Here is a 27,430-nt window from a genome sequence, read left to right on the forward strand (position 1 = left end):
TCCCCCAAGTTCTAAAAAAATTTTTTATGTGTATGAGTGTATTGCCTGCCTGTAAGTGTACCTGTGTTGTGCAATGCCAGAGGTCAGAAGAGGCTATTGGATTACCTGGAACTGGAGCTATGGATGGTTATCAGCCGCCATGTGGGTGCTGGGAATCGAACCTGGCTCCTCTGTAAAAGCAGCCAGTGCTCTTAACTGCTGAGCCATCTCTGCAGACCCTAAATAGAACATTTTGTATGGCCATAAGATACTTTCTGTATAAATAGCTGCTTTTGAAGCTTGGCTGAACGGAAGGAGCCAGTTCTGGGGGCTTCAAAGTTTTGTTGGTGGTGTGCTTGTCCCACTGGAAAGGGGCCGGCTTTCACGGTGTGTATGGTGAGTGCCCACACCCTAATGAGGACAGTAATACCTGTCACTCAGCAGCTCCTGATGACTATGGAGGGCAGAACATGTTTTGACAGTCAAGTCAAGGTCAGTGGGTCCCAATGAGCATCTGCTGTACGTGGCCATGGGTCAGGGCACTCCCTTTATGTGGGGTCCACAAGGTACAGCCTGTAGGGCCCCTGTTGCTGTGCTGGGACCTGTTCGAAAGGTAGTTATCTCCTCCCAGGGTCGCCTCATCTCACAGGTATACAATGGTCCTGCTGCCCACAGGTTGTGATTGTTCCTTTGCACATTAAAAAAAAAATCACAATATGTCAAAATGTTTTTTTTATTGAGACACAAAAATGCAAAATCTCTGATATCAAACATTTCCCGATCAGCTACGATACTGCCACTCTGTACAAAAGATCTGATGATAAATGTGCACACATATAAAAATACAGTATGCATCGCCTATGTACAGTACATGTGCAAACATATGGCATTCAGACACGGTACGGAATTGAGTTCAGGGGTGCAAACAGCAGGTACAAAGGCATCATGGTTTTTCTTTTATAAAACAACATAAAGGCAACACATGAATGGACCCCCGATTGCCACAACTTCCTGTATATTAACTAGTGCTTCAACAAGCAGGGCTCTGTCAACAGGAGTCTTTTTCTTTTTCATACGGTGAGATGCTAAGACATTATGTGACGAAGAGAGAAACACCTGACACGCTGCATGTCCATTGCAAGCGAGAGGAGAGAGCTAATCTCTATACAGAAAGAAAAAACCAACTTTGCTTTACTGCTGAGTATGTATTATTCTTGAACCAACAAAACAGCTCTATACTATTTTACATGAAAACAATAGAGTAATTATCTACATCCCTGTGAAAATTACAACCTTAAATGGATAATACCTTTTTGGGACTGACTTTTGAGATCTTGTTAGTCTCAAATTTTAAATAAAAAGTGCCTGCTTTTGGCAAAAACTTGGCGATGCCTTTGGTTCCTTTAAAGCACTTTGCATTACTATTGGTTACTTGAGGTCAAGTACTTTTGGTAGATACCAAACCCTTTCCTAAACACTTCATCTTCCTGTCAGTGAGCGAGGTTCCTCACAGCAGAATGTAGAGGTAACTGGGACCAGTTCTGGAGATTCTATCCACTTGGTTAAAGCTTTGTCTTGGGAGTTGGCATAAGCTCAGTTTCACACTGACACTGTGTCGACATCTCCAGTGACACGCCTTACTGGATTCCAGGCAGCACCTAGATCTGAGATTGCCATCTTGCTGTCACAAGCCCATGACATTTCCACTCACACTTCCCAGAGCAGTGGGCCCATGCGTGGAGGGTAAACGCTCTTCTGTAAACATGTGCAGCTTCTTTGAATTACAGGCCTTAAAGATTTCAGGTAGACATGCTGCTAGGATGCGTCTCCTTAGATACTTTGAGAAAAGTGAGAGGGGAAAAGCGTGGACTTGCTTATTGTCATGCAGCAGTCACTTTACAAATAAAAGTGGAGCCCCACGAGATGTTGCTGAATGAACACATGATTGAAGGTTTGAACCAGGGAACAAAAATGACTACACCCGAACTGCTATTTTCCAGTTTTGACTGAAATCACTCAAGACCAGCAGAAATTTTAGGATGCTTTCCAAATACACTTCATGCACACATGAGCTGTGTTCGTTGATATGCTTGACTTCCAGTTAGTGTGCTTGGACCACCTGCGGTTACCTGTCCTCTGGGCAGTGGGCCCCTTTGTTTCTGGGATTCTGATGCCAGTTCTCCATGTTCTGCGTGGAGTGATGGGCAGGAGAGAGCAGGCCATCTGCCTGTACTTACTCTGACCTGATGCTCTGCCGGCTGAATCCAAAAGCATTCTCCTCAGCTTTCTCTGCAGTCCCAGTGGTACCCCACGTCCCCAGCCTCCCAGCAGCAAGTGCTCTGGACCCTGGCCATTGTGGAAAGGCTGAGGGTGTGGATCAATAGGGACTCCTCTCAAGTAGATCCAACCCTGCCAAAGTGCGCTACTGCTTCCCTGAGGCCAAGTCTGTCTGAGGACAGTGAAGGGACTATCCTGTCACTTTGTGGGATGGCTGCCTCCTTTGCTGTGATGTCTGGGAATTCTGAAAGGACTGTGGAGACAGCCATGCTACTAGAATGATCAAGGGCTCAGGAAGCCTAAGTCCACCCTGGTGACAAAATGGGCACTGCTCCTGCTGCCCTCAGCATCTGCTGACCGTGCAGGCTGGTGGCACTACCCTGTTTTCCTGATTCTCCCTCCACTGGTAGCAGCTTGCGGCAGAGCACACCCTGGCTGGCCACCCAAGAGTAGACCTGGCTCCTTGGCAGTGCTCACACTACCAAGGGCATGTCATGTGGTTAGCGAACCATGTGAAATTGAAATAAGGTCTCCTAGTATTAAAAAATATTCTCATGCCCAGGCACGGTGGCACATGCTTTTAATCCCAGCACTCAGGAGGCAGAGGCAAGATGGATCTCTGTGAGACTGAGGCCAGCCTGGTCTACATAGTGAGTTCCAGGTAAGCTGGGGCTACAGGGAGATCCTGTCTCAAAAACCAAAACCGAACCAAACCAAAATTCTCATGAAACAGATAGTATGTGAGCCCAAGATTCCACAAATTCAGAGCATCCATGCAAACGCAGTGTGATCCTGCGCAGAGCACATCTCAGGTCAAGCGGCCACTGACTGACAGACACTGTCCCGAGAGGCTTCCTAGTGATGCCTCTGAAATGTACAGGAAGCCCCCACATTCAGAGTCAGGCTTTCTAGAGGCTGTAGTGTAACTATCACTCATTCCACCCCCAATAAGATGACCTGAAACTTATGTACAGCAGAAAGTAAGGTCAACATTACTGCGCTTGGAGACCATGCAGGGAGATGAGCCTGGGGGGTGACGTGTCTCTATGAGTGATTTTCTTGGCAATATGGTACAAACAGAAGTCTAAACTACATCTGTATGTGCACACTAAAAGTTTAAATGGCAGACTGGCCTGTGCTTTAATGCCTGTGAAACTAACTTTATATTTGTGTTATATGTGTCCATGTTCATGGGTATGCTTGTGTTATATGTGTCCATGTTCATGGGTATGCATGCCAGAGCACATGTGTGGAGGTCAGAGGACAACTTGTAGGAAAGTGTTTCTCTTCTTCCACTATGTGGGTGCTGGGGATCAAACTCAGGTCATCAGACTTGGCAGCAAGTGTCCCTACCTGCTGAGTCATTTTGCCAGCCAGAAACTAAGTAAAAAAGAGGGACAGAGTTAGGTAAGGGCCTTGTTCACAGAATGGTTTTTGGTCATGACCCATGTGAGCACATGGGAAAGATGTCCACTCAGAATACATGGAAGAGACCCAGCAAGCAGCCCTCATGTCACAGGTGTCAGGGGTGCCGGCTGGCTGCTAAAGCCCAGAGAGGGCAAGGAATGCTACAGGTGGGATGGCTGCTGGCCAAGTGACAGCCGGAGGCCTCCTGCCTTCCAGAAATGAGACCCCGAGGGACTGAGTCCCGGAGGCACAGAGGGATGGACACATGAGCAGGCAACTGAGACGGCCACTGTGTGCTTGGAGAGCAACCCTGTGACAGGCTTCAAAATTTAAAAAGGAATGAAGGGGACCTGAGGGCTGGAAAGCAATCTATGCCCACAAAGTGGGACTGTAGAGAAAGGATGTTTCCCTACAGAAGCTGACAGCACTAAGTGTTGAGGTGCCTCCTACAGGTCTGATACCTGGGGCCCATTTAACTGGTCATTCAAATCTGAAAGGAGAGGACTAAGTCCTCCATCAAAACCCAGAGCTGAAACTCCCGTAGGGAACCACTTCCCAGGCATACAGCTGGGCTGTCAGTAGAACTGACGGGTCCATCATGAGGATGCTCCTGGTAGGCTTGGTCAGAGGGTGGTGTCTCGCTAACAGTTCTTGTCTCCCAACAATGCTTACCCTTGAGCTCAGTGGTGCCTGGAGGCCAGCATGTCAGGCTTCCAGTGAGGCAGTGCCATTACAAAGGGCCAATGTATGCTAATGGCAGCAGCAGGTGCTGTCCTGACATGGACTGAGATCTATAAACAAGTAAAACTTAAAGATATCACTTCTGGGAAAAAACGGCCCAGAAGTGAGAATCAGACTCTGCAGATGATGGGTCGGGCTGCCTCCTGCATGCCACTGTGGAACAATCACGTGTACTGACATGGGGAGCCCACTTGGCCCAGGTTCAAATGGAGCTGGGCAAGACAAGGTTATTTAATAAAAATCTTGCACTCTGGTCAATTATTTATAATTTACTAATAATTAAATGACCAGATCAAGAATTGTGGAACTCTTGTGCTAGCTGGCATTCTAGAAAATTCTTAAGAAACTACTTGACAAACAATGCCCCCCATGTATATAAAAAGAAAAAAGGAATAAGACCTCCAGTTTTAAATCTTAGGCTTGAAGACAGTGAGAGCTTGGACAGGGCATCCAGTTACAAGCCTATGAAATGAGAACCAGGGATCAGTCACTGGGTGTGGGGGGGGTATACGATAATGACGGTCTAACCTATGCTTAGGGTGGGAGTGTCCTAGGGTTGTGATAGACATCTCCACACCTTCCATGCCCCTAAATCACCAGCTTGGAAAAGTATTTCATGCTAAAGCCATTTTCTTGGCTCTGAGATGGATTTGGTTACCTGAAAGTTAGCAACTCTTGAAATATGGAAATACGTGTGGCTCAAGTGCTCTAGAAATACGAGTTACTGTAAGAAGTAGGACCAGTGGATATCCAGCCTTCATGTAGGTTGTACAGATCAGAAGGTCAGAGCACACACAGATGTTCAATATACACATGAGAACCAACCTCATCAACCCCAAGGGCCCCTGGGAGAATCCTCAGCATTATCAATATACCTGAACTTTGTACACTGAACTGTTGTGTGACAGTATTCTGTAGATTTCTGTTTATAATGAAAGATTGTCCATTTAGATTCCAAAACTCACAAAATTACCTATGACATACACACAAAAAACTACATAGGTTTCTGAATGGAACTCAAAGTCTCTGGCTAGAAGCTGCTGCTCACTGGCTAGCATGCTTGGCTGGTTTGAGCCTGCTGGGTCTTGGCCTGGCTTAGGCCGTCCTAGGGAGTACATGTGCAGTGGCCTCTCCCGCCCCCTGTGGTGGCCTGTGTTTCAGGTGGAGTTGCCTGCCTCTTATTAGGGCTTTGAGGCGACCACACAGGTTTAAATGTAGCTGATGACCTAAGAGCCCTATTGCCACAACCTGTGTCTGTTTCGTCTAAAAGCATTTCATCTTCACTCACATCTGAAGAAACACATGGCCTCTTGCACACTACAGCCCTGTGCTGTGTTAAATTGTGGAAATCATTGCTAGATGCAGAGATGAGCTCTCACATGTGGTTTCCAAGCAATGACCTTCCATTTTTTTTTTCCTGTGACAACATATTTAATTGCATCAGTGCAACTATGGCTCTAACTCTAAAAACTGACCTTTCAGAATTGTTTTCATGTTCTGAAACCTCAGGAGCTCTTAGATAAATGACCTTAGTCCCATGGAAGTGGCAGGTCCTGTGGGTCCAGAAAGTCAGCAGAGAACATGCTTGGTGCAGTGGCGCTGAGAGGGGTGAGCCCCGAGGACGAGGTCGGCATGGTGATGTCCAGCCATTCCATGTTGTCCAGGGTGGAGTCTGATAGGTCGAGAGACAGACAGGGTGTCCCTACCACAAACTGGGCCTCGGAGGTCTCCATGGGGGAGTGAGAGTGGTCCAGCACACTGGAGTGACTCAGCAGGTCATTCTGGAGGTCCTCCATCAGAGAGAAAGGCTCTCTGTCCTCGCTGTTGCTCTGCAGTGGGGCAATGTCATTAGCTGAGGGTAAAGTTCCATCCAAGAAGGCTTCTAGTTGGTTCTCTAAGCTGGCAGATAAACTGCTCATAGGTTCTAAGGATATAGGCGGTGCCATTTGGACCTGGGGCGGTGGCCGAGATACCACTGTGTTGACTGGCATTGTGGTAATGCTGGCTGTCACTGGTCTCATCTTAGAAATTGGAGAAGGCTCTTCTTTTATAGGGAGGGAGATCTCTGTGCAAAAGAACTGATGTAATTAGTAAAGGTTTACTACGATCAAGCGTCTCATGAGTTGCTCAGTAGCTCACTATTCAATCATTCTTTCTTGCATCCAGCTTAGAACTAGAAACTGAACATTCCATCCAATTCTTTTCTTTTAATAAAGTCATTATAGTTGAACTGTACCCCAGTTTAGCCATACACACTCTATAGAAAGTTCTAAAAAGACACAATACACCTATTTCTGACTCAAAGCTGACACTGGCTCCTTTGACTTCTTAAGATGAGGTAGGCCAGCTGCTCACGTCTTTGACTTTTTGGTGTTTCTTTCTGAGTTATATAAACTTTAGAGGGCTGGCTTAATAAACACCAACTATCTTGCTTTCTTACTAAAAAATACTTTATGTGTATGTGTGAGTGTTCATGTGTGCCCAGAGGCCAGAAGAGGGCACTGGATGGGAACTGAACCTGGAGCTCAACTGTTCAGCTCCAGTGGCTGGCCAGCAAGCCCTGGGGACCTACCTGTCCCTACCTCTCCAACACCGGGATTACAGGCATATGATACAGTGTCTGGCTTCTTGTGTTTTGGTTTCTGAGGAACAAATTCAGGTCCTGATTCCTACATGGCAAGTCCTTTACTGACTGAGCAATCTCCCCAGCTGCCAATGATGTCCTCATTCCTTGCCAGGTCAATGGGCAAATTAATAGACCCTCTGTTATGCATACACCAGGGTTTACTTTATGTATGCATTTTAATAATCTCTCTCTCCAACTCTGATTTGCTTGTGCATCAGAATCTCACTATGTAGCTGAAGCTGGCTTGGAGCTTGTCTTGTAAAGCAGTCCTACCTCTTCTGCCCAAGTGCTGGGATTAAAGAAGGCATGCCCCACCACACCTGGCTCTTTTTCACATTTTCTGTAGATAACACTACGGCAAAAATTTAATGAACAATGGTTTCTTTTTTTTTTGGTCTTTTTGAGACAGGGTCTCCCTGTAGCCCCAGCTGTCCTGGAACTCAACCATGTAGACCAGGCTGGCCTTGAACTCACAGAGATCCGCCTGCCTCTGCCTCCCGAGTTCTGGGATTAAAGGCGTGTGCCACCATGCCTGACACAATGGTTCTTTTTTAAAAAAATATTATTTTTATTTTATGTGCATGCACGCATTGTGTGCATGTATGTAAGTGCACCTGTGTTGTGCAGTGCCTCTGGAGGACAGAAGAAGCTATCAGATCTGGAGTTATGGGACAGTTGTTAGCTGCCATGTGGGTGCTGGGATTCAAACCTGGGTCTTCTGCAAGAATAGTCAGTATTCTTAACCACTAAACCATCTCCCTAGCCCTGTACAATGGTTCTTAAAGTTCAATGACTGGTATACGTAAGTAAGAGAAAACCTTAAAATATGATTCTACAGACGGACTACAACCCTGTGAACATGTGTTACCGTTCATTACCTGTTGTCATCTCTAGAGTTTCTGAATGCTTTAAGTACTGTCTAAGTGAATTATAATCACCTTTCAAGTCTTAGTGCTTAGCATTAAGATGTAGTTATTGGATACTTTAATAAGAAAAACCAACTCTTAGAAAATAATCCATTTGTTTGACTCTGTCACATTTTAAGTTCCAAGTTTTGGATATAAAATTATCCTTATGAATTCTTTCAATGATTAATAAATATATTTACCAGATCTAGCAACATTGTATGACCTGATCTATAAAATACATATTTTATTTTTTTTAACCCTAAAATTTTCATAGCTTAGATTAACCACGAATTTAAAAGACTTTGTAAGGCCAATATAGTTCTCAGCAAAACAACTGCCACTTGCACATGCAGATCTACATGCAAAGATCAGAAATTCTCCACTGTGCCGAAAGCTCTGACCAGAACATCAACCTTCATGTCCAATAGTATCTGCTCACAGATGGAGAAATTTTGATTATGACTTAAAACTTCATGTAAGATTCATTTCATCAGAGTACTTAAAAAACTTTTAAAGATATGTAAGCTGAGGCAAACTTTTTTGTGTTTAATATCCCTTTTTAAGACAACATATTGTAAACTGACAATTATTATTACAATGTATTTATTTGTCAGTGTGTATATCCATGCCACAACATTTGTGTATATAGGTCAGAGGACAACTTGTGGGAGTCAGTTCTCTCATTCTGCCACATGGGTCCTGGGGAATCAAACTTAGGTTGTCAGGCTTGGCAACAAGCACTGTTACCCACTGAGCCATTTCACCAGCCCTGACAGCTTATTACATGTACAAAGTGCTCTGAATTTAATAGAGCAACTGGAGCCCAAGCCAGGGAACTGGGTTGTCACAGGACTGGAGTGTGCTCATCCTATGACAGTGGCTGACATACACAGGACACATTTTGAAATTTTCAGGACAGAGTTTAGATCTGGCTCATCTTTGTGGTTTGGAGATGGTCTTTCCTTTTTGCAGACCCACAACTGTGGGTAATCTAACACTGTGTCATTGTTTGAAGTGGAATCAGAGGCTTTTCTTCCATTTCTATGGTTATATTATTCTTTTTTATGTGTATGTATGTCTGAGTGTGTGGGTGCCTACAGAGGCCAGAAGAGGACATCAGATCCCTTGGGACTGTTCTTATAGGCAGTTGTGAGCTGTTGGGTGTGCAGAATGGAACTCAGGTCCTATGTAAGAGCAATAAGCACTCTTAACCTCTGAGCCGTCTCTCTAGTCCCCAATTATATGTTTTAATGTCCTAAATTGTACTGGTTTTTAAAATTGTCAATTGTTAGAACTGATGTTTCTCAATATCAAAGATAAGCTCTAGTTCTATAAAAAACTATCATGGGCTTGTAGGATGAGGTCACTTCCTGTGGGCTCTGGTGTGATCTTTTGACCTACCTCCGCTCTTTATGAGGATATCGAAGAGGTCATCCATCTGCTGACTGTGCACATTGGAAATCTACAGCAAAGGAGAATGAATTAGGCACACAGCATTTAGCAGTCAGCCCCCAGGAACTGCATCTACTTCTCATCTACCATTTGATAATGTGGAAAAAGGTTGAGTCACCTGAGAACCGAAGCCATTTACCCAAAATGTCACAGCTGAATAGGTCACCTATCTGACAATACGTGACTCAGTTACGGCCACACATTCCTTGCTTTCTGTTGCTGAATGGTACTTTTGAGATTTCTAATACTTTATTTTTAAATGTCTATATTCATTTGCATATAGCAAAAATTTGTATGCCTAAAGATGGTCACAGTATGCATGTTTTCAGCTTTGTGGCTTGCCTGATTACTAATTGTGCTAATTACTGTGGATCATGGAGTTTAATGTTCTGCTATGAAACCATCAGCAAGAGCTGGACAACCACCCTCTCTGACACCCTACAGCTCCCTCATCTCCAGGAAATGATCTGCTTTTTTGTACCACACATCAGAGTCATACCAGTGGATTTAGACAACACGTACATATGGGGTTGGAGGAAAAGGGAACTGGATTCTTTCCCTCCACATAATTATTCTGAGAGCTATCCATGTTGTTCACTCCTGGATGCTGAGTAGTGCCTCACTGTATGGAAATGCTCTTTTGCCTATTCATTCACTTGCTGATGGACATTTGGGTCTCCACTTTCTGGCTGTTACGAAGTTGCTACAGAAACCTGTGTGCTAGTCTCTACACAGACACACTCTCTTTCCTCTTGGTTAATATCTAGGAGTAGAATGGCTGGAGCACAGAGCAGATGTGCATTTACCTCCTGACAACATGGTCAAACTGTTCCCAAGATGACTGTAGCATTCTACATTCCCACCAACAGGCGAGATTCCCAGTAGCCCACATCCTTACATTGTCACTTCATGATGCACGTAGTGGAGTTGAGATGTGGTTCCAATGTGCATTTTCTTGATGACTAGTGATCACTTATTCATATTCTACTTAATGTCTTTGGTGAAATACATGTTGTCAGTCTTCTGCCACCAGCAGACTTTATCAATTTCTTTTTTGGTACGTATTTTTTTTTTACAACCCTTGCTTTTCAGTTTATATCTTTTATTTAAAGTATGACTTGGTAGATGCATGCTGTATCTATCTATTGCTATGTTCAAATTACTCCAAAACCCATGTCATAGTTACTGTGGGTCAAGAACCTGGGATGGTTTAGATGCACGGTTTGGGCTTGTAGAATGTATGAGGGTGCAGTCAAAGATGTTGGCTGGGTTGAGTCACTTTGAGGTTTAGCAGGAGATTGCTTTTGTAAAAGTGGCTTATTCATATGGCTAGTCCCAGTGCTGCATGTTGAGTACCAGCCTTAGGTCCTCTCAGTGGGTGTTCTCCATATGGCTGCTGAAGACTTCATCAGCTCTGCAGTCCAGGAGAGGAGAGCAAGGCAGACGGAGCACATCTTTTCTGACCTGGTTTGCCAAGTTACCATCCCTCCTGCCAATAGTTCCTTAGAAGTGAGTCACTAAATTTATCCCAGGGAAGAATGACAAAGGTTTTACATAACTACTGTAGGACCATCACATAGCAAACATAGTCAAATCTAGCTTTTTAGCCATTCTGACAATCTATGCAGTTTTGGAGGATTGTTTACATCTCTAGTACTTACTGTAATTACTGATGTGGTTAAATTTGAGCTACTGACCTAGCCTTGGTTGAGATAGGGTCTTGCTATGTACATATGACCTTGAGCTCAGGCTCCTCTTGCCTCAGCCTGAAGTTGGGAGGCAGAGGCAGGCAGATCTCTGTGAGATTGAGGCCAGCCATGGCTACATAGTGAATTCCAGGCCAGCTGGGGCTACAGGGAGACCCTGTCTGAAAAAACAAAAGCAAAACAACAACAACAGGCTATATACCACTGTATTGTTTTTTGCTTTCAGTTGTTCCTGGAGATGATCAATTTGTATCTTTTACTGTCTATAGGCTACTTGAGCTTAATGTTGAACTACTACATAAAAAATAGAGACCTTAAACCACAGACTCATTTATTTCTCATGCTTCATTAATTGTAAGAATCACATTCACATGCTTCAACTTAAGACAAGGTTATCTTTGATGCATTTCTTTGTGTTTCCTTCATCTGAAATTATCTTGAGTTGACATTTGTTTTTAAAGGATATGCTCATTTGACAGAGAATGACTAAGAACTCAAAGTGTTGCTGCATTTTTTTCTGTTTTCTTTTTTTCAGATTTCTAAACAAAATTGCATCTTATTTGTGCTGTGAGGGTGTATGTGTGTACTTGGGTGCATATGTGCCACTGTATGTGGGTGGAGGTCAGAGGACAACTTGTGGGAGTCTGTTCTCTTCTATCATGTGGGTCCTGAGGCTCAAACTCAGGTTGTCAAGGCTAGGTAGTTAAGTGCCTTTACCCAGTGATCCATCTTACTAGCCCTTTTCAGTTAGTTTTGATGAAAAGTATACACTAACGAAATAGCTGTCTGACCCATGTGTAACGTGTTACTTTTCTTTGTTCACTATTTTCTCTTTATTTTTCACTTTCAATAATTTGACTGTGATGATGTAACCAGGACTTCTATTTATCTAGGTTAGCGTTAACTGAACATCTCAAAGTTGTTAACTGTCTACCATTTTGTGAAAACTTTGGCTATTACCTCTTCAAGTACTTTTCCCACTCTCATTTCTTTCCCTTGAACTCCCAACTATGTCAGACTGTGGGACTGTGGGTACCATTTTACAGCTCTGAGGCTTGGTTCATATTTTAGTTTTTATTTATTTATTTTTTAATAAAGCGTTAACTGAACATCTCAAAGTTGTTAACTGTCTACCATTTTGTGAAAACTTTGGCTATTACCTCTTCAAGTACTTTTCCCACTCTCATTTCTTTCCCTTGAACTCCCAACTATGTCAGACTGTGGGACTGTGGGTACCATTTTACAGCTCTGAGGCTTGGTTCATATTTTAGTTTTTATTTATTTATTTTTTAATAATTAATAATAGGCTGAGAGGATCCTCCATCAGTGTAGCAGCTGTGATCTCAGCAGACCGCCAAAGAGTACTGGGTTCTCGCCTCCCTCTGGCATAGGGGCTGAGAATGCAGGGGACTGCCTGAGAGTGCCTGGATCCTGTCTCCATGTGGTGGGGTCCAAACCTTAGAAGGAAGCCTGAGTGTACCTGACTGGAACCTGACTTGGGCATCTGTGCATACTCCTGAAAAGCTGATCTGAAGCCATCAGTTCCCTCCAAAATAAAATCTGAGAACCTGAAACCTGTACCAACCAGCTTTACATAACCAACAAGGAAAGAACCAAGGCACCCCGATAATACAAACAGAAGCAACTTCAACTTAATTCTCATATCAGAATCATAAACAACAAAAGAAATTCACATGCCAAAATCACAACGGAAGAATAAAAAAATGGAAAGCCAAAACACTATGTCCCCACCAAACTCCACCAGTCCTGTAGCAGAGTTCTACAAGGAGAATCCTCTAGAGATAACCCAGGACACTGAATTTAAAAGAACAATTATAAACATGATCAAGGGATTCAACTAATTTAAAGAACACACAAAGAGCTAAAAGAAGACAGGGATAAATGTCTGAATGAATTTACAAAAGAGATAGAAACACTGAAGATAAAGCAGGCAGAAATGAAGAAGGAAGCGCAAAGCTCAATAAGCCAACTTGAAACATCGGGAAAGCCTCACTGCAAGAGTGAATGAAATGGAAAACAATATCAACACTGAAGGATAAAGGTGAAGAACTGGACCACTCAAGCAAAGATTATGGAATATTTAAAAAAAACACAGGAATGGAATATGCAAGAGACGTGGGACACTATGAAAAGACCAAATCTACATAGAAATAGAGAAAGGAGAAGAATTTCAGGTTAATGGTATTGATCAGATATTAAACAGGATTGTAGAAGAGAATTTACCGAAATTAAGGAAAGACATTCCCATACAAATACAGGAAGCACACAGAACACCACATAGACAAGATCAGAAAAGAAACTCCCCACGACATATCATTGTAAAAACACTAAAATGTACAGAACAAAGAGAGAATACTGAAAGCAGCAAAAGAAAAACAGTAAGTCACATGCATACTATGAAAGCCAGAAGAGCCTGGACCAAGGTATTTCCAGTTCTACATAACAATAGATGTCAGCCCAGAATACTTTACCCAGCAAAAATGTCTATTACAGTTGAGGGGGAAAGAAAAATCTCCCATGACACGAATAGCCTGAGAGAATATATGTCCACAAAACCAGCTCTTCAAAGAATACTTGAAGCAATACAGAGAGCGGAGAGAGAAACAACTATACCCTACGGGCAACCAAAGAAAATAAAGGTATAATTGAAGAAACACAAAATTAGACAGAGAACACGAACAGCAATCAAAATGACGGCAACCAATTCACATCTTTCAATAACAACCTTAAATATCAATGGACTGAACTCCCCAGTCAAAAGACAAAGGCTAAATGAATGGACTAAGAAATAAAATCTGGGGCTGGAGAGATGGCCCAGTGGTTAAGAGCACTGGCTGCTCTTGCAATCCTTAACCCCAGTTCCAGGGGAATCCGAAGCCCTCTTCAGACCTCTGTGGCATTGCACAACACGGGTGCACTACATACACGCAGGCAATACAGAAAAAAAAAAAAAATATTAAAAAAAGAAACAAAATCCATCTCTTTGCTATCTGCAAGAAATGCATCTCACCTTCAAGGACAGGCACCACCTTAAGGTAAAAGGATGGAAAAGAATATTCCGAACAAATGGCGCTAAGAAACAAGCAGGGATTGCAATTCTAATATCTGACAAAATAGACTTCAAAGTAAAACTAATCAGAAGAGATAAGGAGGGTCACTTCATTCTGATCAAAGGAACAATTAGCCAAGAAGATATTATAATCTTTAACACATATGCACCAAACTCTGGTGCACCTAAATTCATAAAAACAACACTACAGGACTTTAACACACAGATTCACCCCAACTCAGTAATAGTAGGAGACTTCAAAACCCCTCTGTCTCCATTAGACAGGTCAACTGGACAAAGACTAAACAGAGAGACATCTGAATTAAATGATACCATACATTAAATGGACCTAACAGATATCTTTTGATTATTCCACCCAAATAGCAAAGAATACACTTTTTATTCAGCACCCCAAGGAACTTTTTCAAAAATTGACCACATACTGGGCCACAAAACAAACTTCAAAAAATGCAAAAATACTGAAATAATTCCATGCATTCTACTGGACCACAATACAATAAAGCTCAAAATCAACACTGGACAAAGCCCTAGTCAGTACATGAACTCATGGTGATCAAACAACATACTCTTAAACAATGAGTGGGTCAAAGGAGAAATTAAGAGAGAAATAAAAGAATTCCTGGAATTCAATGAAAAGGACAATACAACACAACACAACCTCTGGGACTTTTTTTTTTTTTTGGTCTTTTTGAGACAGGATCTCCCTGTAGCCCAAGCTGTCCTGGAACTCACTATGTAGACCAGGCTAGCCTTGAACTCACAGAGATCCACCTGCCTCTGCCTACCAAGTGACGGGATTAAAGACATGCTCCACCACACCCAGCCCTCTGGGACACTTTAAAAGCAGTCCTAAGAGGGAAATTTATAGCTCTAAGAGCCTATATTAAAAAATTAGAAAGACCCAAATAAATGACCTAACACTGCAACTCAAGATGCTAGAAAGTCAAGAACAAATGAAACCCAAACTCAGAAGAAGAAATAACAAAAATCAGAGCAGAAATTAATGAAACAGAAACAAAGAAAACAATACAAAGAATCAATAAATCTAAGAGCTGGTTCTTTGAAAAGCTAAACAAGATAGACCCTTAGCCAAGTTAACCATAAGTAAGAAAGAGCAAATCCAAATCAACAAAATCAGAGATGAAAGGGGAAACATCACAACAGACACCCAAAAGATCCAGACCATAAGGGAAAATTTGAAAATCTCAAAGAATGGATGGGTATCTAAAAGACAGCATCTTCAACAAGTGGTACTGGCAAAACTAGACCTCCACCTGTAGAAGAATGAAACTAGATCCTTATCTTTCACCTTTCACAAAAGTCAACTCCAAATGGATCAAAGACCTCATTGTGAAACTGGAAATCCTGAAACTATTAGAATAAAATATTGGCAGTAACTTACAACATATAGGTGTAGGAAAGGATTTTCTAAATCAGACAGAAGTTGCTCAGGAATTAAGGTCTCAGTTGCTGCCTCCAGGTTCCTGCCCTGAGATCCTACCTTGGGCTCCCTGATGAACTGTGACCTGGGAGATGTAAGCTGAATAAACCCTTTCCCCCCCTCCAAGAAAAACAAACAAACAAAAAAAGTGAAGAGAAAACCCACAGAGTGGGAAAAATCTTCACCAGTGATACATCTGACAGAGGTTTATCATCCAGAATATATAAAGAACTCAAAAGACGAAGAATTGGACACCAAATGACCCAATTAAAAGATGGGCTAAAGATCTAAACAGAGAGTTCTCAAAGGAAGAAATAAAGATGGCTAAGAAACATCTCAAAAAGTGTTCAATATCATTAGTAATTAAGGAAATGCAAATTAAAACCACCCTAAGGTATCACCTTACCCTAGGGTAAATCAGACTGGCTAGGATCAAGAGAACAAATGATACCAAATGCTGGCAAGGATGTGGAGAAAGGGGCACGTTCAGTCACTGCTGGTGATTTGTTGGGATTGCAAACTCGTGCAACCCCTATGGAAAACAGTGTGGAGAGCTCTTAAAAACCTAAAAATGAACCTACCATATGACCTGGTTATATCACTCCTTGCATATACCGAAGGACTCATCCTATTGTGGAGACACTGTACAACCATGTTTGTTGCTGCTCTTTTCACAATAGCTAAGAGAAGGAAGCAACCTAAGTGTCCTTCAACTGATGAGTGGTTAACACAAATGTGGTATATTTACACAATGGAGTTCTATTCAGCAGTAAAGAAAGATGAAATAATGAAATCTGCAGCTAAATGGATGGATCTAGAAACTGTTATACTAAGTGAAGTAACAGACTCAGAAAAACAAACGACGTATGTTCTCCCTCATATATGGATCCTAGCACCAAATCCTTTTAAATTCCAGGTCCTTTAAATAAGATGATACTGTACTGCAGTCTCTTCTGCATGAAATAACTACCATCATTCACAACTTTGGCTATGCCTGATCGCTAAACATCATCACAACTGGGCTAGTTGACGGTTGTGCTCATTCATTAGAGGAGGGCCAAGCCGGGTTATTGGACCCTCACCGGAGTATCCAGCCACTCTTCCCAGCCAACTGTAAGTAATTTGGCCCTAATCACACATGGCCTCCTGGATTTGGGGAGGGCTAAAGTATACAATCTAGGGAAGACTAGGAAGAGAAGGCATGACCCATGCTGAGTAAAGGCTTTCCAGTGTGCATACCCTCAGGTCATACATACACCTCAGCAACCCCTCAGTTATCTCGGTAAGTAAGCTCAATAAATTCATGGCTCCCCAGTAAAACTTTAATCAAACATTGGCTTGATATTAGAGCCATAAAATGGGAATAAGTATTGCTTAGTATCCCCAGGAAAAGAATTCTCAGAACAGATGGAAATTTGTTAAAGCTATTATGTCTCATAATTATTAAAAAAAAAAGAAAGAAAATGAGAACATAAAAGATGTTAAAAGGATATGGAAATGGAGATATTTTCCAAAATAGAAAAAATGAGAAAGCCTAAGCAAGTGATGAAGGTCTGTGTAGGCTTGTTATGATATATAAAGGATGAGACAAAAATAATATACACATAATCTTAAAATTTCTAAGGTCATAGTTTAGTCAACTAGTTTAAGGAACAAAATATGTATCTAGTCAAGGTTTATATGAGACTATTCAGTTTTTCACCCAAGCCTTATCTACACATCACATGGTAATTAAAAGTACCAGACAGGTGGAACTAACCTTACTGGATGTTTAACAGCCACACTTTGAGGCCTATACTAATGTGGTCAGAGGGATTTAAAGGACAGTTTTTGCCCCTTGCCCTCCAAGGTCGACTAAGTTCCAGGGAACTATGGAACATCTCTTAAAATGTCCTGTAACTGTTGTGAGTCACCTGTCCTCTTGTTCAGGGTGGCCATGGAGACCCCATGAGATGGACTTGAACCAGTGTCCAGTCTACAAAGAGGAGGGTCCACTAAGAGGAAACATCTCATCCATGCTTTCAAGTGAAGCCAGACATGGTTGAGCAGGACCTCTGACTTATCTTCACATAGATGGAACTGGTAAAAGAAAGGAGCCAGGAGCTCCTCCCAAGCCCATGTGACTCCTGAGGAACAGATCTTCAAATGATCTTAAATATAAAAATAAAATGATTTATTTGGGCCAACTGTATGGTGTCAAAGACCCAAAAGGAAAGTATAACCAAAGAGTAAAGTCGTCAGTATATTTCTTTAAGAGTTCAAGGGATTACACTCCCCAGACATTGGCTTAAGTCCATATAAGAAGTTATTTAGACAATTATTTCTCATTGATGATTTTGTTCCTAATTAGAAAGTGCTGCTCTGATGTAAGACTTCAAATCTTGGTCTGCAATGCTGTAGTGCCCATCTGTCACTAAGGGAGACAATCCGCTATTGTTCTAAAATGATGGATAAATTTGTTTTCTCCCCCTATCTAGAAGCCTTTGAGAGGGAACTGACACTGATTCAAACCATTCCAACAGCTATCAAAATACCTGAAAGCAAATCCTGAATCCATCACTCTCGAGCCCAGCCTTGGAAGACAAAAGAAAAATGAAGAGAAACCCAGTAGAGGGATGCTTTCGGAAGCCCTCGTCAAGAAATTCCAATGGACTCTCATATGGACATTTGAAAATTGTCGTATTCTGACATTTTTCTAGTTCCCTGAGTAGAACTTGTAATGCTAACTACTCTTGCCTTTATTTCTCCTTTACATCCTCTATTCACCAATCATGGACTTTCTTTTCCCCCTACAGATAAGAGTTATGCAATTTGGAAGTCTTTTAGATAGACCCACTGAAGGGGTACTCCAATTGCCTCACTCTGCATCTCTGGTTCAGCATGGAAGAAGCCAGAGCGGTCTACGTCCCTATTACCTATCGGCAATTTGGGTAACCTCTTCAGAGGATGATGTGATAAGAATAGGAGGTAGGAACTGGCTAGGCAGTTAGGGTAAAAAGACCCCAAAGAAAAGTAGCCAATTTCTTGGCTAAAACTCAAAATGCCCTTGGGCCTCTTAGCAACATACTCCCTTCCAGTGGTCAAAAATGTCAAAAGTATTTGGGAGCTTTTATCTAATCCTTAAAAGATTTTAGGGTTACCTCTTCAGAGGGGGGAATGTTAGAATAGCCAAAAATCCCATAAAAAAAATAAGAGTACATGAAAAAAAAGAAAGAGGATCTTATCAGAAAGGAAGTATTCTCAAGATATGTGAACCAATATTTTAGGACCAACTTCTCTTTTGCAACAGAATCTTTACAGAATTGTAGATAAGACTACAAGTCCTAGGTCTAGCTTGTTATCTTTCAGCATGATTATATAATGAATTAACACATGTAAATAACTAGCAAATACACCTTCTGCACTCTGCTTGCATGTCTGAACATCTAACTCAGTGCAACGTTCAGGCTGGTTGGTTCCACTGACCTGTCACTGAGTTCACTAACCTCCCTCTCAGATCTCCATTTTGCTAAGTTCACATATAATTTTTTCCATTTCAAGTATTGTATTTTTTCTTAGTTCTAAAATTTCCATTTAGTCTTTTAAAGAAAAATCCCGTGTCTGTTTATGTTGTGATGGATAAAGCCCAGGATCTGTTTTCATGTCATGGGATGAGTCTGTATCTCAGCGTGTGCTTTGCTCAGTTGATATTGCCTTTTCCTTTCAGGACAGGTGACATCTTCCTGACTGTTATGAAAGAGTGCTAAATTGTGAAGACTGTTATTTTTCTCAGATGAATGGGTTCTTTTGTTTTAGCAAGTAGCTAATTTGTTGAATTTTAACTTTGAAATGCTTCTTGGGTGGATTTCTCAATTTGGACCTTTTGTCTTCAACTAAGCTTCTGTGAGTCTATCCCATGTCTGTGTGGCTTATGGGTCAGCCAGAGATGTGGAGACAGAATTCAGGGCTTTCTTATTTTCTCTTTAGTTGCTTGGAACTCAGTCCTGTGGTTTCCCAGCTGTACAGAGTACAGCTTTTCCATCGCCATCGAGTAACCTTGCCACTTAGCTAGACCCCAGAGCAAATGTAACAGAAAGAGAGAACTCATGCCAAGTCCCCCTCTCTGAGTGTCAGTTCCCCATGAAAGCTCTGACTGCTTTCTTTAGTGGCTTTACAGAATTGCCTCTTGTGTTACGAGTACGATTTGTAGTTGTTACCTGTGGGAAGATGGAACCAGCAGGATCTGGTTTAGTCACTGGGAAGTCTGAGTAAATGTATTTGAAAAACCAAATAACCTCAGGATTCCTGAAGCTAGTGCTCAGTGGAATCTAAAGGTGTTGATGTAGAACGTGGCTCTTTCAGCCTACAAACCTTAACCAAGCACCTGTGAACCCCAGGGATTCCCACTGGCTGCCTCAGGCTGAAGTGGAGGGTTCTTCTCTTCTGTTGTTACATGCATCAGGTAGGCTGCACTATTAAACATGCACACAGGAACCAGGCTTGGAAGGGTGAGGGCTGCCTTCTTTCCATTAATCACTTGGCGATTCATTTCTGTTCTCTGGTGAAGAGATGTTGCTTCCGGATGGACTGAGGGGTAAGACAGCCTAGCGAAGCTTCCTTTCAATTCTTACTGCAAACGTTTAAGCCTTTTTCTGAAATCTTCTTTTCCCTCATAGGTAAGAGCTCTGTTGAATATGGAATGTTTTACAACTAGAAAAACTGTCTTTCCTCAGTTCAGAGGCAGTTGCCAGGTCCAGACAACCCCAGCATTCTGATGCTCACTTCCTAGTGAAGGGCATTAAGCCCTTGGCCTTGCAGGTCTTAGATGCAACAAGATCCATGGTATGTACACACACCATGTGTCCCTAAAGAGGCACTCATGGTACATGGGGCAGGGGAATCTGCACACCTGTGCTGATAGTCCTGCTATTTGCTGGAATATCCAGTTTTGCTTGGGTTCACTGTGTTAAATCATCAGGTCCATTCCTCAAATCTTTAGGAAGCTGAGTTCCTTTTTTAAAGTATATTTGTTTTAAGCTTTGAAAGGGAGTTTTGGAGAGGCAGGGGTTCAGGAGAGTTTAGGGTGACAAGTGCTATGGTTGCCCTGGACCAGATGCTTTTATAAACATGAACTCTAGCTCTTCCTATTTGTGAGGATAGCTGCTGTGACTCTGGTGTTATCAGTGGGACCAGGAGGGCTCTAAGGTCATGGGCACTGGGCATGCCCATGGTGAAGCCTAGAGAACCATCGGTGTGTCCTACAAAGTGCATTTGCTCCACCTATGAGCAGACACTTGCAGGCCTGGCCTGCTGTGCAGAGGAGAAGGGTCAGGTGAGATGTAGGCCAAGTGAATTCAGGTGTACAGCCTCCTGCCATATATCTGATGCTGGCCTGACAAACGGTGGCTCGAGATGAGGAGAGATGAGGATGAAACATGGGCTCAGCTCGCGCTCAGATTCGCTTCTGACACGAAAGATCCCTTTGTCCACGGGGAAAGGTCAAAAGATAAACTCTGAATTTCCAAATACAGAGTACCTGAAGGTTGTACTGCTACAGAAAGGGTCTTGGAAGTCTAAACAAATGACACAAACTTAAACTAGTCAGCTAAAATATAAAGCTCCTAGCTATAATTTCTGTGTTCTAACTGAGGCAAGTTCAATAGGGGACTGCTCACAGTCTGAGGGTGACCTGAAATGTGACCCTGTGCTGTGACCACCACTGCGCTTACCTCTGGAAGGGCCGGCTGTGCGTTACGTGTCTGCTTGATGGCCTCCTCATAGCGGGGTGGGTCTTTTGTCTTGGTGACTGGGGTCCCAAATAAAGAGTGCTGGACAACGAACTGCTGGGGTGGAGGGGGTGAGCTAGGCTGCAGCAAACAAAGGAAAAGCACCTGTTAGCTCATGGCAATCCGCCTGCTCTTGCCTTGTTCTTCCCACAGTGGCTCAGTCATGGCTTCATAAACAAGTGTCCAAAGCACCTGGGCAGCTGACCACTGTGGTGGTCATCTTGTGGAAGGGCTCATCTTCACGGAAGAGAGCTGGGCATATCCTTAACAAGTCAACCCATGCTCACAATACTGACACTAAGTTACTGAACATTCAAGGTGCCAGAATGACTGGGTACCCAGAAAGTACTGTGTCTTCTGTGGTCCCCACAGCTTACCTTGCTGGATGGGGCAGGTCCATTCTGCAGGGGTGGAAGTGGGGTGCTTCTGGACTGAAGAACGGGGTTGGAGGTCTTGCTGACAAAGGGCTGCTGTGCTGCTGGGGCAGGCTGTCTCTGATACGGAAGAACTGTGTTTGGTGCTGAGTTTGTGAAAACCTGTAATGAGTATTTCTTCATTAATTTCTTGTACTTGTTAATGAAGTAAAGAAAACCACATTTTAGAGCAAGGGCCACCAAACACTTGTCCAAGGTTTGTGGGTCACAGGGTCTCTGCTTGGAGCATTCTCCTTTGCAGGGGACTACAAAGGTAGCCTTGGGCAGTGTGATATGACGGGGCAACAGCAAAACACAAGTGGGGTGTGCGTTCCTCCCCTATTTTCTACCACAAGGGCTCCTTTGCTCAGTAATTTATCCATAGGCTGGGTAGATGGCACCTTGTCCAAGAGGGATCTGGTGGTTTCCCTGTGCAATGGCAGCTGGACTCCTCACATTCCCCCTGGGGTGAACTGGTCCCCTTTCAGGACACAGGGATAAGTTACTAACAGTCCCTTAGCCTCCTTCCCCCTTCCTGGACACCTCAAATTGCTATGTTCAAACCATGCTCCCTCTTCCTTTCACTGTGCTGGCTCTGAGGGATGCATGGTTCTGCTTTCTGTTCAGCTACCTGGAGACTTCTGCTCTCTCCATTTCCTTGAAGCAGTTGGAAGTCCTAATCCAGGCTTTCCTTTGCTGCTCCTTGGGGTGCTGCTCAAACCCTCCCACAAACAGAGCCCCTACCACATCAACAGGTTCTCCTGGTCTTCAGAATATTCCCCCTTTCTAAAGCACCATTTTCTGTGCCAGCAGACCAAGGTGAGATTCTTCTTTTATTTGGGATGCCAATGTTTTGTGTGGCTCTATGAACAACCACAAGTTTGGGTACCTTTTATAAATTAAAGGCCACACACAGTACTGTACCTCACAGAGCTTGGTTTCATCATCAAGATATTTAATATACTTTATATCACTAATATCCTTAAAGAGAGCAGCCTCTCCCTTATGTTTTTTTTTAATCATAAAGATATACTTACCATGAGAGCATTTATACCTCTAAATGTACCTCCTGTTTGAGAATGGTCAGTCTCCTTCCATGTGGCAACACTACCTCCTTTAAGCTGGAAGCAGTGATTCCTAATTCCAGTAATCTGAGATGAGTGAGCAAACCGTTGTTTATACTATTATATATTGTTTTTGCTTCTTTCCTCTAAGCCAAGAAATTTGAACACCTTCTAAGCTTATATAACTACAGAAAAATTATATTCTAAGGTTTCTTGAGACTTGGTAACATACTACTGATTCCTTTCTTGTGTCGGTATGACTGCTGTGGAGAAGAGAGGCCATCTGCTGCATCCTAATGTCGTCTCAAGCCATATGGTTCAGGATAGCCAAGGCATACAGACAGGGATAATTAATTACCTGGGTTTTTTTAATGTCAAAGATTAAAACTCTGAAACTAGTAATTCTCAGGACAAGAAATATGGTTTTTGAAGCTTTAAGGTTTTTCTGGCACACAGCTCCCCCTACTGGATGAGGGAAGCTCGCCACCTTGGTGGATAGAGAGCTGTAGCCCTTCATTTCAGATGAAGAAATTGAAACTTGGAGAAAGTCAGTGGACTTTAAAAGGCCAAGTGACGAGGAAGTGGCAAACTAGTGAGAAACCTCCTGGCTTCCCCGCCCTCCCCCTTCTTTTTCTGAAACAGGGTCTGGCTATGTAGCCTAGGATGATCTTGAACTCACTATGTACTAGTGTTTGAGATTCTTTCTGCCTTAGCCTGCCTGGTTAGGTAGGATCACAGGCATGTGCGCCCATACCCAGCTCTCCTGGTTCTTCATCCATGAGATGGCAGAGACTCTTAGAGATATACATATCAAAAGGTCTTACTTGAGAGAGAAATGTCAGAAGTATTTTTTTCATCTTCAAATATATTTTCCCAGGGAACAGCACATTTAATTTGAAAAGAAATTTATTTTAAAACTCAGTAAATCCAGTACACCAGAATTTTAGAAAATATTTTGGGAACTTATTTGGATCAGGGATTAGATGGTTCAGCTGTCTTACACTAAAGATCTTTCTCAACCTAGATAATTAGATTACCTGTGGCTAAATGGCACAGCAGAGGATCACAGGACTTCCCAAGGAACAGGTTCTTAAGACAATGCTCACAGGGGAGAAGGTGACAGTAAAGACCAGCAGTCCGCTCTAGTTACATCCACCCACCTTTCTGACTGGCGGGGGCTGGCTGAGAACATGCTGTGGAAAGGCCTCCTGCTTCTGAGGTACTGTGGGGGCCAAGCCTGAGGGCAAGGCCCCAGCTGGAATCTGTGCAGCTGTCGCTATCTGAGGCTGAGCCTGGATTCCTGCTTGTGGGGTCTGGGAGGTGAATAAAAATCAATGTCAATGTCAAAAGCACATTTAAAATTGAGTTCAGATGTGAAGCAACTGTTTGCTTGGGAATCATATAGCTAAGATGAAATGAAACACAATGTTTACAGACATACATTTGCATACATCTGATCTTTAGCAATTACTTAAATTTTTTTTTTTTTTTTTTTTTTTTTTTTAGCTGGCCTGGATGGAATTCATAGAGATCTACCTGCCTCTGCCTCCCGAGTGTTGGGATTAAAGGCATGCGCCACCACACCCAGCTATTTTATTTTTTGGTCTTTTTGAGAAAAAAATTTTGGTTTTTAACTGAAATATAAAAACTGTTATATTAGGGCTGGAGAGGTGGCTCAGTGGATAAGAACACTGACTGTTCTTGCAGAAGACCCAGTTTCGAATCCCAGCACCCACATGGCAGCTAACAACTGTCCGTAACTCCAGTTCCAGGGGATCCAACAGCCTCTTCTGTCCTCTGCAGGCATTGCATGACATGGGTGCACTTACCTACATGCAGGCAATACATACATACACACAAAATAAAAATAATAAAATATTAAAAAAACTTGTATTAATGGGGTGCCATGTGATACTTCGCACGCATACATTGTGTAATGTTTAAAGCAGGCTAAACACATCCATCTCCTAAATCATTTCTTTCCCTGTCCCCTCGCTGCACCCCATGGTGCTCAAACCCAAGGCCTTGTGCATTCTAGGCAAGCACTCTGTCACTGAGCTGAACTCCTGCTCCTTATTTCTTTATGGTGAAAAGTGCAACAGCACACCACTGCTTGTTCCTAACTTAGCACTGACTAGTTATCCTTCTCTCAGTGAACTTAAATCGAAACCAACATCAGACACTAGACTGGTTTCTGTATGAACGAACTTACTGTTCCTTAATGCGGCTTAAGATTTTCACTTGAAAAATTTTGGAAGATAGAAAATGAAACTAAGAAGGGACAATGGTTCTTTCTATACATAATGAGTCAGGTGTTGTAATACATTTAATAGCACCCAGGAAACCTGTGAGGCCCAACTGCCCAAATTTCCACTTTGAAGCTTATAGCATGTGCGCTTTGGGGACAGCCAGGGACATGAGGGGTATACACAGGTTCAGCAGAAAACAGGTTCTATTCCTATATCAGCTCTAATGAAAGATTGAGACCAAAAAATTAAAGAAGTGTTATGGAGTAGACTTCTAACACACAGGCACTCTGCAGACCAAAGGAGGGTGTTTTGCAGACCAAAGCTGTCTGGGCCTTCTAAACCCAGGCCTGTGAGGTTATCTGTGTCTGCTGTTACAGGCATTGGGCAGATGAAAACTGAGAAGCAGCGGCTCAAAGGTTTCTTCTTTCCTTATGGCACACATCTGGTTAAAACCCTCCAGAAGTGTACTTTCAAGGAACAATGCAAACAATGGAAGGAAACAAGCAGGCTAAGCAGACACAAAAGGGAGTCTTGTGCTCCCCAGTGTTTCATTATCTCTGTCAGGAAGAGCCTCACTCCTAAATCTGTAGCCATGTTTTCTTCAGTTGAGGCATCCTAATGTCAACAGTGTCTCCTAAGAATCAAGCAGAATAATAGGTACAAGAATAAAAACTGAAGTCAGAAGATCTAGATTTCAAATTAGCTCTGCCCTCAAATCTCCATACCTAGAAATGGGCTGCCACTCAGAACCAGGAGAAAGGAGGAAGGTACTTGATTCATGGAGGAAGTGCTCAGCTTTCACTACTTCCAATAGCCTTTTTTTGGTCTTTTTGAGACTGGGTCTTCCTGTAGCCCCAGCTGGCCTAGAACTTGCTAGACCAGGTTAGCCTCAAACTCACAAAGCTCCACCTGCCTCTGCCTCCTGAGTGCTGGGATTAAAGGCATGCACCACCAGGCTCGGCTTGCCACTAGCCTTTTAAAAGCACATGTATCCAAGAGAAGAGCAGACAGAACTAGAAGCACCCATGTTTGTTTTCACCATGTAAACACAGTGCTAGTCACTCAGTCCTCCACACATACCCACACCTTCTACAACTGTAGCCCATGGTGGATGCAAAGCAGATCAGGGATGGCTGAGTCGCTGGTGTAAGGTGACTGTGAGACACACTGCCCACCTGGAGTTTGAGGCTGCCTACTGGGAGCTGAACTGAAGTGACATTCGAGCCCTGGATGGGTACTGGCAGCAGCAACTGAGTGGTCTGCGTGGTCAGTAAGGCCTGAGGCTGAGCGACAAGGGCAGGTGGCTGTCCCTGGGGACTCACGTAGAACCGTGAGACAACACTTTGCTGTTCTGCTTGGGCCATGGGGACCTCTTGCTTGATGACAACAGCCTTTTTGGCAACAAGGGTTTGGCCACCAGTGGAGATGGGCTGGCCTATAGAGTGGTTGGCGACCGGGATGGGCTGCCGGGGGCTGGAGCAGTCAGGGAGTGAGGCCTCATCCTTGACAGAGGACCCGACGATGCTATGCTTCTGATCTGATGCATTGACAGGATGCACAGGGCCACTAGGTTGGAGGTCTGAAGGTCGCTGCTGCTGCCCTCGCTTTTCAACCTCAAGCTGCATCTTCAGAACCTCCACGAGCTTCTGCTCTTGTTCCAGTTTCCTCTTCAGCTCTTCAATCTGCTTTTCCTTCTCCTGAAGCCTGCGGTCCTTCTCAGCAGCATCCAGTTCTAGGGTTGACAGCGTACTGTTGGTGGGACTCAGGCTGTCCTCATGGCTTGCCACCCTCAGGGGGGATGAACACAAGAACTGAGAGGGGGACATCATGGTTATAATCTCCGTGAAGGTATCTGTCATGTTCGTGTCATCGGTACTGAGACTGGACTGCTCGGAGGGTGATGGTGAGATGGGTAGTGGGGAATGGACACTTTCGATGTGGGTCGCATTGTTGGGTCCAGCAGGCGGCAAATCTGCCTTGAAAGTGGACACAGGGCTAGTCACAGCATTATGTAGTGTTGTAACCGGCAGTGCCACGGTCACCTCTGGGTTACTGGTGACGATGGCAGCTGATGACACTGCCACAATACTGCCAGTGGCAAGGCCACTGCTGTTTACCTCCTGGTAAGGTTTCAGGCGTTCAATGAGATCTGGTTTGGTGCCTGACACTGGCAGACCCCTCAGTTTCAGTTCTGTCTTCAGTTCTGATACCTGGAGGCACAAGCAGATCATATGTTTTGGTTTCATGACTTTCTGACACATGAACAGGAGAAGAGACCTCCCTAACCACAGAGGTATGCACCAAAACCCCC

The 27,430-nt window shown here is 43.3% G+C and overlaps 1 protein-coding gene across 6 annotated transcripts in view; it reads right to left on the reverse strand.

The window, feature by feature from the left end:
- Positions 1–5,821: 5,821 nt before the first annotated feature.
- The window catches only part of Mrtfb (myocardin related transcription factor B), a 199,837-nt gene continuing 178,228 nt past the window's right edge, over positions 5,822–27,430 (reverse strand). For 5 of the 6 annotated variants that reach the window (XM_029562001.1, XM_029562000.1, XM_017797353.2 and 2 more), the window contains 6 exons: positions 26,295–27,329; positions 24,031–24,183; positions 21,771–21,929; positions 21,337–21,474; positions 9,340–9,400; positions 5,822–6,469 (listed from right to left, as the gene is read on the reverse strand). In XM_029562001.1, the coding sequence (XP_029417861.1) occupies positions 5,934–6,469; positions 9,340–9,400; positions 21,337–21,474; positions 21,771–21,929; positions 24,031–24,183; positions 26,295–27,329 (2,082 nt within the window). In that variant the 3' untranslated portion in view covers positions 5,822–5,933. Of the gene's footprint in view, positions 6,483–9,339; positions 9,401–21,336; positions 21,475–21,770; positions 21,930–24,030; positions 24,184–26,294; positions 27,330–27,430 lie in introns of all 6 variants that reach the window. The other variant, XM_029562002.1, reaches the window with a different exon arrangement.

The sequence above is a fragment of the Nannospalax galili genome, unplaced genomic scaffold, assembly GCF_000622305.1.
Source record: "Nannospalax galili isolate Female #2095 unplaced genomic scaffold, S.galili_v1.0 scaffold32, whole genome shotgun sequence".
Lineage (NCBI taxonomy): Eukaryota > Metazoa > Chordata > Mammalia > Rodentia > Spalacidae > Nannospalax > Nannospalax galili.